We start from the raw sequence: 12,114 nt of genomic DNA, 5'->3' as shown, positions 1-12,114 counted from the left end.
ATCTTCCTTTTTATTCTTGTCTTTATTTTTCTCTTCTCTTTTTCTTTTCTTTTCCACTTCTTTCTCTTTCCCTCCCTCTCCCCTCTTTCTTCTCTCTTATTACCCAGCCTGGTACGACGGCTTGGCCAGTCTGGTAAAAACCGTCAGGGGTGGGGCAGTTTTCCCCCCCCCACCGCGCCTATTACGACACTGGCTAACACGCCAATCCCCCGCAATGAAAAATATTTTTCTACGCCACTGGGTCTCATCCGAAAGACTGTGTGCTATTGTAACTTGTATTTCAGCCCTCTAGCTGAAACACAAGGAGAGGCAGCAATGGGAATTGAACCGGGGACCTAGAAATCTCCACGGTTCAGCGCACACACAGCGGCTACCACCAGATTAGCCGACTGAGCTAAGCTGTTCTCAACCATAAGATTGTTGTCATACATAATGAATTTCTGGCCAACTAAAAAATTAATATCCTGATAAAAGAAATCAAAAATGTTTAAAGGAAGTTAAGGAGAGCTGAAGAAGATTAGGCCAAAAATTTAATTGTTAGTTTCATGCCACCCCCCCTCCCCATCAAATTTTGCTATTTGAAAAAAAAACCCAATTTTTTCATGGAAAATAAAAATAAGTATGATCTCATAAGATTTTTGTCCTGGCCTAAAGGAGGAAACATTGTATAGCAAATTGCAAAAAAAAAAAATACTACTATAGATTAATTTCACTAGGTCATTGATGATAGAAAAGTAACTGGCTCTAATCTAGATGCAGGGTTCCCGGAACGCTGCACTCAGCGGCGAGTGCGAAGCACAACTCAGGGTCAAAAGTGGAACGTGAAATTTGGATATGGTTTTGTAGTCAGATTTGCGAGAAAAACTTCAGCTACCCGTATTTCTCGACTGAGCTGTCGAGAAGTGGGAGCTGTAATTTGTATGGCAAGGAGTGTTTCAGGGCATATTAAGGGAATTTACGCCCAGAAAATTTGTAGTTATTAATATTTTGGTTATAATAGAAAATATTCATTTTTTGGTGACGTCACACTCACATTAGTTAGCATGCATACGTCATAAGCTAGATACGTCATCTTTTCCTGGTAAGCAAACTTTCCCGGCGTGCTTTTTTCATGGATAAACAAACACCACTGCTTTGCACATGGATGCCTTGCCCAAGCCAGGGCTACAAGAGCCGCATTGTTAGCATTGTATAATACTTAAATATTAGGTACCTCTGCAAATGAATTATTCTTAGTTTTTTTTTTCTTATTTTAATTTATTTCTTCCGAAAGTGTACTTTCTATCACACATAATTCCACGGTCTTAGTTAGGCCTAGGCCTAGTCTTATGCCTCATCGTCCCCCGCTACACAGTACATCAGTAGGGCCCCCCCCCCCATACAGTACAGACGTTTGCTAGGTAACAACGTGATTGCACCTTCCTTCCCAGGTGTTCATGTAACATTGACATAATTGTTAGCTGACCAGTTGTGTGTATTTCTTTGTGAAAATGAGTACACCGCGGCATACTCATTTTCACAAAGCATTTGCATCCCCTCTTGGAAAGAAGGATTCGAAATAATTGTCTCCATATCTTCGCTAATTAAATTAATCACCGTAATTTAGCTTACACTTATGAATTTAGGGAGCACTTAAAATGTGAAATAATCATTTCACTCAACCCGACAAACTCCGAACTTTATTCATTCATTAGGCCTACATAATAGTTTCAAATTGCTGTACTATATACTCCAACATCACTGGCACACGGTAACAACCACCTGACTGCAGACCATTTCCGGTCAAACATTACTCTCCATAACACAGCACCCCCTAGTTCCGTCACCTCTGGATCTCTTAAACTATAGTATATTAACAAAGTATTATTGTATACTACAGTATAGCCTTGGTTGTTTTCTAATCCTGGTTCATGATCCTTTGCTGTACACATCATTTCCTGCTCAATTACTGTACCTTTAAGCTTCATACTGAGATCTAGAAATTATTGTATCCTAGTTTCCTGTATGTTTATTGTGAAAGCGAAATTGTTTTTCTTTAGATTGGCTGGTTCCTTTTGCTGACCATGACTTTTGGCTGAGTATTATTTTCATTCAGCTGGTTCGCAAAACAATAGACTCTGCTTACCAAAACAAACATGGCTGATTGGTCAGTTTAATAACAAGAATATTTACCATCATTAAAAGTAAAAAAAAAAAAAACATTATCGCGGTATTCTATGCAACCATTTTTGTTGAGTACTGGTTTTCTATTTATCTGGTTATCTTCATTTGGTAGGATTTTTACCACTGCACAGGCAGGTGTGATTTAACATAGCCTATATTGATAAAAAGAAAGTGTATGCATTTTCTTCAATCTAGTGGCAGTCTTTCATAGACCAGTTGGTTTATTATGGGTAAAACTGTTTAATCCAGTGTATGAGCTAAATATAAAACGTGTACAGTGTTTTATGCTAATGTTCATCACAGGGGTCCCAACCTGGAAGAGGCCACTTAAATGAGGTTTCTTAATACACATCTAACTTGATTTTGCTGTGCATGGTGATAATTATCACCAGCTAAAATCCGGAAAACAATTTATAATACTTTATAGTAAAAAAAAAAATATTAATGAATTTGTGGGAGCAGCTAGTTTCAGGATGGGTTTGCGATCTTGGGATTCCAGCAACTTGCAGGAGAGTTAGGACCGCATGACAAGAGGCAACACATATTTCGGTGAAAAAATTTTCTTTTCGCTCTATAAAGCCACTGTAGAGCTATAAATTCTACAGAAAAATTCAAAGCTGGATGCATTATAAATTATTCTTTAGATTCATCGTATACAGACTCTAAGCGGAGTCGCTCAACAGTTCAATACAGATAAACAATCGCTAACACTATTCTGTTAGTTAAAATCAGTATTCAAAGTATATGTCAACGTTAAATTCCCTTGTAAATTTTGTACTGAATTAATTAAATTTCAGTACAGACCAATCTAACATAATTGATTACGTGAAGGAATGCTCTAAATGGATACGAAATTTCAAAGCCCGCTCCGCCTGCTTTTAGTGCCGCTACAATTAATGTACTCTATACAAAACAAATCATGTAGATGTGAATCAGGTTAGAAGTGGATTGGTTCAACGACAACAATTTAAAGCGACAATGTAGATAAAGTCTCCTAATGACATTATTAATTTTTTTTATTGTTTGGTGAGATTTTTTTCATACCTTGTTTAGTGCAATTATTAATGATTTCGAATAAAAATAAAATTTCATTTTTGGCCAATTAACGCACCCGCCGCCACAAAAAAATTAAAATTTCAGGGGAAAAAAAAGAATTTTTTCTTTATTTTTATTACACCCTCCACTGCCTTGAAATCTCCAAAGATACGATATGTATAATTCTTCCCAATTATATAAATTTGAAGCATTTAACCATCGTATTTTACATTCACCAATAAAATTTTACTTTTATTTTCTACTCCGTCTGGATGTTTTTGGCAAAACTATTTGCTAAATATAAGAAAACAAAATTTTATTTCTGCCCTTCTCCAATGATCTTCAAAAAAATAAGTACGCAAAACAAGGAATAAAAAAAGAGTCGCCTTACCTAGTACTGTAGATATACACATTAATATCTTTTAAAATGGGCAAAGATCAAAATCTTTAAAAATAATAAATATTAATCTCTGCATGGAGGGTACACATTAATCATTTGGGATTGGACTATTAACACCATCAGATAAAAGTTTTGTTACTTCAATATAATATGCCCTCTATTTGGATTTCCATATTTCAAAATATGAAAATATGAAAAACAAAACTTAATGACTTTTGTTTTGTGAGAGTTGCAAGGCAGCATTTACGACTTCCTACCAAAGAGTCTAGTGCCTTTTTCCTGGCTTACACATCAGGCCGACTAATAATATAAATAGTATATTTGTAAACAAACGTTCTGGATATTTTTCCCACACAAATATAGCGTTTACACATTTATAGCTGTGAACACACAAATATTAATTGTGAGTACTGTGATTATGATACCGTAATGATTATGACTATAATAATAATGAGCACCTTTGAGGTGTTCAATAAAATAATACCACCAAAAAAAAAAATTAAAGAGAAAACATCAGAAATAAATAGAAATGTTATCCATTCAAACAAAAAAACACAACAACTTTAAATACCTCACAGATAAAAAAAATCCTTTAAATTTAACAGACTTTCTCAGTGAGAAAATCCTTGCGGCCAGAAATTCAAGCGATTCAAAAAGACAATCAACATGTATGATGATACAGTTTTACGATGAATACAGAAATCAAATTTAATCAAATTAAAAGACACAAAATGGTATGTACAGTATTTAAAAATCTAATAATCAGCATGTAAGGATGTTATAATTTTCATGTGTATTTATGAGGTTAAAAGGATGAAATAATTGGTAGAATATTTTTAATGTAATCCTGTAATGTATCCATGGACATTACATTTCATATACCAAACTATATTTAGAGGCATTATGTATATTTTAAAAATTAAATAATGTATCGTATTAAATATAGAAATAATTTCAATTAAAAACATAAAATTCACCTTCTTTAAAAGTTTTCATTTTATTGCGAATTCGGGAGAAGTTTTCATCTTGGACTATACTTTCTTCCTTCTGGACACCAGCCTCCACAAAAACCACTAAATTCTTTTCCTAAAACAAGGGAAACAAAAAGGTAACCAGGAACAATAATATGAAAATATTGAGATTGATTGAACCTTGATATCTGATTGATCAAGGTATAGTACGGATTCAAAACTACCTCAATAAAAAAAAAAGTTAATTCAGTAGGGAAATTGAATAGCAGTCAGACAATGTAAATAATGAACAATACACAATACTAAGCCTTCACTCAATAGAACTGAAGACACAGATTTATTCACAGTGGATTATCCTATACAAAACAGTAGAATTAAATGATCAAGGAAACATTATTACTATTTTAAAGCCCTTTGCTGACTATCAAAATTTTATTTGGCATAAAAACATGTGAACATTTCTAAATATAGTCATGATGGCATCCCATCCTGACCATATATCAATGGGAAGGTGGTTTTTTTTCTGGACAGTGCCAAATACTGTAGAGCAGGCTTGAGAGATTGAGTCTTCAGACTAAAAATTGATACTGTACCTAATCACAGGCAGATTCAATTGGGGGCATGGAAAAGTTTTCAATGCATACCAATGCCATGTATTGAAAAAAAAAATGAAGACACTACAAATACAGAATGTTTCAATATGGATTCTGCCCCATCACTCCCACTTATTTAACACCATTCTGGACCCCCACTTATTTAACACCAGTGTTGAATAGCACTCCACAATTACAGTATCTATTCTGAAAATTTGGTGTCCTCCCCACTTTTGAAAAAAAGTCTAAACAATCTGGATCTGGCCAGGCCTGTAATACTCCGTCTTTCTAATCTCTCTCCTTACTACAGTATACAGACTTCCAACATGAATTTGGGCCAGCCAATGAGGAAATATACCACACGAGAAAGTCCACTATGCATTACTGTAACATAGGAATTTAGCAAAGGCAGGGAAACACAATAGGCCTATTGTTACTTGGTTTCCCATAATATACAGAGATTTATCAACTTTGGATTAGTTATTAAATAATACAGAGACTGTATAAAATATACAGTAATGCTAGTTAAATTTACTTTATCAAAAATTTTGAAGGTTTGTCGTCAACTACTATCAACTATCATGTGCCCAACACAGAGCAAGATTTACCATATGATTGCAGTTTTGACTGGTAGTGTATCCCACACCAGTTATCCCCACCCTCCTAAATAGCTTTTTCACACTACCATCCTTCCTACTAAAATTTAAGATTTAGGCCTACTGTTTAGTAAAGTTTGTTGACATTATGCTTTGTACAGTAAACTGCATCTAAACACCCCTCCCTCTGAGTGGTGTCAGGGGAATCACCCCACCTCCTGAAATGTATTTTTCCCTAGTCACATGGAAATTCATTCTTTGCCAGTTCATGTTTGTATTTTTACAACTGGAAAATGAATCCGCATTTATTTTGTTTTTTGTTAGTGCATGTTTCTGTTGTCCACAAGCCTCCCATTGACATGAGCCACACATGTGGCAGCTGGCAGTGCATTCTTTGATCTTTGATACAGCTAGTTTGATAAGATCTGATCTGATCGAAAATATAATAAGATAATTTTTGAATTTCTACCGACCCTTATCAAAATTTATTAAATAAAGAAGATATGACATACCATCAAAAAATGTCAAATTATGATAATACTGTTTTAATGAAAGAGACATCAGAAAAAAGAAAATCTTTAAACATTTTTAGTTCTAGCCATGCTCTTTGTTATAAAGTTGCAGATTTGGTCTTTTTAAAAATTTCTTAAGAGGAAATCAAACAAAATATGTGCTGGTCCATTGGTTGTAAGTTGCCAACTTGATTGTAAGATTCTCTGAGGAATTTGTATCTGACATGATTTACTCTTTCAAAAAACTGTTAAACACGTGCAACATATTGCCCAGCCTAAGATATTGTAGGGAGCTCCATTTGATTGGTTGAGAATTTTACTTAAAATAGAAAGCAAACCCAAGTTAACCTTTTGCTTGAATGTGTAATAACAAAACCAAACCTATTTAAGTACAGCATATGATGATAGCGAGAGAGCTACAACTTATATATACTTTTTATTATAGGCAATATTATTACATTTAAGTGAGAGACCTCGAAAACGTGAGCCTTGGCATGTATGACCTTGGCCATACAACCTCCATCGAACAATATTGTTTATATTTTTGGAATTTAATTGTAAGCATTAATAATTTTACAAGAAAAACTTTGATTTTTTACTCAGTAATTAGTCAAGTTGAAAAAAAGGTGAAGCTTATTTTTAAAGTGTTTGAAAATAACGATGACGACGACGGAAGCACAGCAGCACAACGACAATAATATTAATATTTATAATTCCGAATATACTTTAAAAACAAAAGAGCTGCCTTTACCTGGATATTCATGTACAATTTACTGTCTTTTTTAATTATTTGCTAAAAATAGCTTACATATTTCAGTTATGTCTACTAAAAAAAATAATAACGTTCAAGTAATGACATGAAAGTTTGCCATCTGCATATAAACCATAGTTTTTTTTAATAGTGATTGTTTCCGCCTGATTAACATGTAGCAACATGCTTGTTCAACATGTAAAGCATTCATATATTTCTGATGATCACCCAGGGATTATACTTGGCAACGTTTAAAAGCATAATTACAAACCATTTTGACCTAAAGAACTATAAATTTGAAATAGCTTCATAAAGAAAATTGAACGCGACATGAATGTAAAACTGGTACAAAGTCAAAATCAAACACCATGGTCCATTGTGTTCGTCGTTAGGTCTACAAATTCATTTCAATAACAATTTCAGAGGCAGATCCAAAATTCTGAAATACAGAGGAGGGGGAGGGGCCCAAAGAAGGACTTTCACAGATGGGGAGTCTAGACCACTCAACCCTGCCATGGTTGGGCTGAGGTAAGAAAATTTATGATTATATAACACCGGAAATAACACTCTCAGACCCAATTTTGATGGTTATTTTCATTTTTTTTTTACAAACTTGAGGACCAGTGCTGGCTCGTTCCCCATCCCTCCTTGAATCCGTCACTGAATCTGTGATGGGGTCTTGGGGAAAATCTTACAGAATAATATGCTACCTCCAAAACCAGAATTTAACATTCCCTTCCTAATATTCAAAGGTTTGTACTTTACAAATTATTCAGATAATCAAATTTTTAATTTACAGTATGTCAAAAAGTTTCATAGCAAAGAAACACCAATAATGCAGGACTATATTGTATGTTTCTTGTATTCTCAGGTGTCCTTAAAGATGTACTCTATTTGTCCATTAAAACAAAGTTAATCTTTTTTTTTTTTTATTATGATTCATGGAACAATAAACTGCACAATAAGACAAGCCATCAACTTCTATACGTACTTGTCATATAATCATATTATATTAATCGTATTGTTTAAAGTACTTAAATGTTTAATAAATTTATTATTTTATATTTTTGTTGTTATTATGTAATTGGAAAACTGGATCTAAGCTTACCTCTGATAGGAAAGTGACGAGCACCTTAAAAGGTTCTATTACGCTTTCATCATAAATCTTCTTGATAACGAGCACGGAGAGAGCGCTCACTTTCCACATCAGCACTTGACTGGATGGGTCCGTCACATGCCTGTAATGTCAATCATTTAGAATTTACATTGGCAAATTTTATTGCAACAGATAAAGTTCTGCTTGTCCCATGCAACATTATACATTAGTATCACAATGTCCATTAACTGTATGTACTATCAAAGCTCTTCTCAAATTTGGTACAACCTTTGCAATAATGCTCGACGATATGGTACCCATACAGGGAAGGGCAAATAACTCTAATCAAGCAAGTGCAATGTAGAGCAACTCGGATGATACTTCATCAGAAACGGTTTGAGGAATCATACAATGAACGTTTATTAAATCTGAAAATGATGACCACTCAGAACGAACGTGATCTTTCCACAGTACTTTTTTGTTTGCAAGCTATTGTTGCAAAATAATGAGTACTTTACTAGCCTATTAACTGTTAATCCTTGATACTGCAAAAAAATCTCATTTAAGAGATTGAAATCCAGAACTGACAGCGCAAAATACTTTACAGATTGAAGTTAAAGACGCACTAATATTTAAAAGTTGAAACATATAAGTTAAAAATTATTTTTTTTTAGATAATTTATATATAGAGGCCATGCTATTCAATGAACATTTATTGCGACTGATATAACTTTAATGAAACAGGATAATGTTAATCACGTGTACACAAATTTTTGAATTTTATCTAAATTGCCAATTAATTTATGATATCAACTATCATATTTACTATTGTATTTGGCAATATTCAATTAATGTGTGTGCTATTGGCTATTATTTAATTTAAATCTCTTTGTTAGTATAAATTGTAGGTGGAGGTTCACATCATTGCTGATGATAGTGACATTTTGTTGTGGTTACCTTGCTAGGAACTAATTTCTTTTGTAGATTGTATTCTTTGTTTTGTTATGCAAGTTTTTTCCTGAATAAATAAATAATAAATAAATAAATAAACAAACATTGTTTGAGGTAAAGTAGTTAATACTACTTCTTGAGGTGTTGGAGGATTTGGACTGCCTCCCGATGCAAAGTGGAGGGAGGTAGTTCCAATTTTAACCGTTTCATTCTCTGAGGATAAAATTACGCAGTCTGCATTATGGTTCATGTAGACAGAAGAGCCATAGCTGCGGTAGTCAATTTAAGGTAGAACTTTTTTCCTCAATTACGCGTAAATTTGGCACATGCAGTTGAGTTATAGAAACTAAAGCACCCCTTACCAGGTGGAATTGACCAATGAAATTTCTCATTGCCCAATTAATATTTATGAGGTATAGTAAAATAAATAGAACAATACTGTACATATTCTGATTTAAAAAGTTTAATACTTTCTATTTTAATACACAATAATGGTCAGCATTTAGAAGTACAATTATCTAAATTTTGACAATCAATTTTTAGAAAAACATGTATTAAAAACTTACATTATCTGTGAAGGATGAACTTTTTTAAGACATGCCTTTGGTCCAAATGATGGTGACGGCGTTGGTGCATAGATAGACCGCCCTCGCCTGTAAAAACAACAAGAATAAACATTAACATATTATGTATAAATTAAACATGAATAATTGGTTTTTTTATATCTTTGTATAAAAGAAAATCAACACCTGATTCAAATTTGTTTACATGTACAGTTAAGAATTTATGAATATTGACTGCTAGCATGCGATGAAACTGATAAGTATAGTGAACTGATTATTAACTGAAGAATTTAAAGCAAGGGACTTCAATATTTATTGTAATGGAAAGTGGTGGAGCATCTAGAAGTCTTGAAATGGGGAGGGGGTGGTGCTGATGTGGGAAGTGAAGTACCCTCCCCTAGATACATCATTGATGGGGAGTAGATTTTGCCAAATCTGAAAGTTTAATACTTTTTAGGATTATTTATTTATTTTTATTAAAACAAAAAAAACATATTTCTCACAATAGTAAGAAGAAAGTTATAAAGCAAGCCATAAGAGAGAAAGAGACATGCCTACAGCCTTTTCTGCAAAGTTAATGTAATTTTCTGGAACTAATATAGTTTCTAGAGTAAACATATTTTAGGATAAAACTTTGCCGCAAGTTGCAATTTACTCAATCAGTGTGTCAACAAATTTGTCCCCAATGACGGCGTGACTATGAATTATATTATTTCTCCATATTGAATGTAATATGAACATAAATTTCTGAATACAATTTCTGAACATTTAGCCATGAAACCTAAATCAATGTGGAGATAAAGTCTGGAGACCTCAAAACACAACCATGGACAGTAAAGAAAAGCGATGGTCGAATTGACGGCACTCTGAAAAAACCCCTGGCGTTGTTCCAGATAAGTTGGAGACACTGCCGATTCATTTATGACAAATTATCTGTGATTTATAAATGACGGCGTGATTATGAATTATATTATTTCTTCATATTGAATGTAATATGAACATAAATTTCTGAATACAATTTCTGAACATTTAACGATGAAACCTAAATCAATGTGGAATAAAGTCTGGAGACCTCAAAACACAACCATGGACAGTAAAGAAAAGCGATGGTCGAATTGACGGCACTCTGAAAAAAACCCCTGGCGTTGTTCCACAGAAGTTGAAAACACCGCCGATTCCATTTATGACAAATTATCTGTGATTTATAAATTTATAGTGTTACATTCTGTTGTTGTACAATATGGTACAACTTTTAACAGAATGACCACATGGTACAGCAGTATATTATCACTTAATATAGAACAACCATAAGGATGCTTCATAGTGTTTTTATCTCAAAGTACATCTTGTATAACAATAAAAATTCCCGGAACGTATTTTACTGACAACAAAAATATGACCATAAAATCAACAGACAACATTTTGTAAAGCCATGCTTCAGACACAAAATGGTGTTTGATGAAAAGCTTGAAAATCAGAAGATAAGAGATTTTTGAATATTTAAAAACTTGGGGGAGGGAAGGGGTATACTGTAGAGTAACCACCTTTTTTTTCACCAGGAAAAAACATAAATTTTAAAAAATAATTAAAAAAAACTTGTGTGAGTCACGACTCAATTAGGGGGGAAAAAGCTGTGATCTCTACTCTACTTCAAGTTCTTGGCTTGAGTCTCCTAAAACATCAAGAAAAACTTGCTAAATTTTATCTGTGTATGGACTTTTGTATCAGTTTGCCATTACTGTATATTTAAATTTCTGAATAAAATGATATACACCTACTATTAGATTGGGATCTGTCTCTTATACACATCTAGATGTGTATAAGAGACAGNNTATATATATATACATATATATATATACATATATTATCTATATATCTATACATATACATCTATACATCTATATTGCAACTTCAAAATCATAGTAAATAATATTCAAATCAAGTTGAAATATATCAAGATAAATAATAATAATAATAATATACATAATATGTATAATATATATATATACATATACATACACATATACATATATATAAATATGACCATAAGACGCTAAGCTTTAAACAATGGAAAATTCCTTTCTACTGTAGAATCCAAATTTTAATTCTAAAATTACATAATCTTTAACCAAAAATTAATTAAAATGCATAATTACTTTTGTTTAATCACAGTTCTTTTATATATACAGACATGTAATTAGATTTATAATCAATAATTTCAACAAAAAAAAAAATTCTCTAATTCCTGGTTTTCGCCTTAAGAATACATTTTTTTTAGCACAGCTGATATACACATTTTTGTATAGTGCTGTTAGAATACGAAAAATATCCGCTCTTATTGGTTGTAGCGTATCACATGGCAGGTGACGTGTACAGTACTTGTGCTATGGGTGACTGCTTGAGCCTTTCAAACAGACATAACTGGGTAAATCAGCGCCTTGAAAAGTTGCTGAAGCGAATATATTTGTCTTATGGCACAATTC

General features: G+C 33.0%; 1 protein-coding gene across 3 annotated transcripts in view; it reads right to left on the bottom strand.

Annotated features, from left to right (window-relative positions):
* Positions 1-12,114, bottom strand: part of LOC117114133 (NAD kinase-like) — a 52,305-nt gene that overhangs the window by 12,620 nt on the left and 27,571 nt on the right. For all 3 annotated transcript variants that reach the window (XM_033257685.1, XM_033257684.1, XM_033257686.1), the window contains exons 2-4: positions 9,635-9,721; positions 8,130-8,259; positions 4,576-4,684 (exon numbers count right to left, since the gene is read on the bottom strand). In XM_033257685.1, coding sequence (XP_033113576.1) covers positions 4,576-4,684; positions 8,130-8,259; positions 9,635-9,721 — 326 coding nt within the window. The remainder of the gene's footprint in view (positions 1-4,575; positions 4,685-8,129; positions 8,260-9,634; positions 9,722-12,114) is intronic.

Source organism: Anneissia japonica, unplaced genomic scaffold, assembly GCF_011630105.1.
Source record: "Anneissia japonica isolate Jap-2015-1 unplaced genomic scaffold, ASM1163010v1 scaffold287840_len1291095_cov163, whole genome shotgun sequence".
NCBI classification, from domain to species: domain Eukaryota; kingdom Metazoa; phylum Echinodermata; class Crinoidea; order Comatulida; family Comatulidae; genus Anneissia; species Anneissia japonica.
Note: the sequence above shows the minus strand (reverse complement) of the source record. Positions and strands in the feature narration are given on the sequence as shown.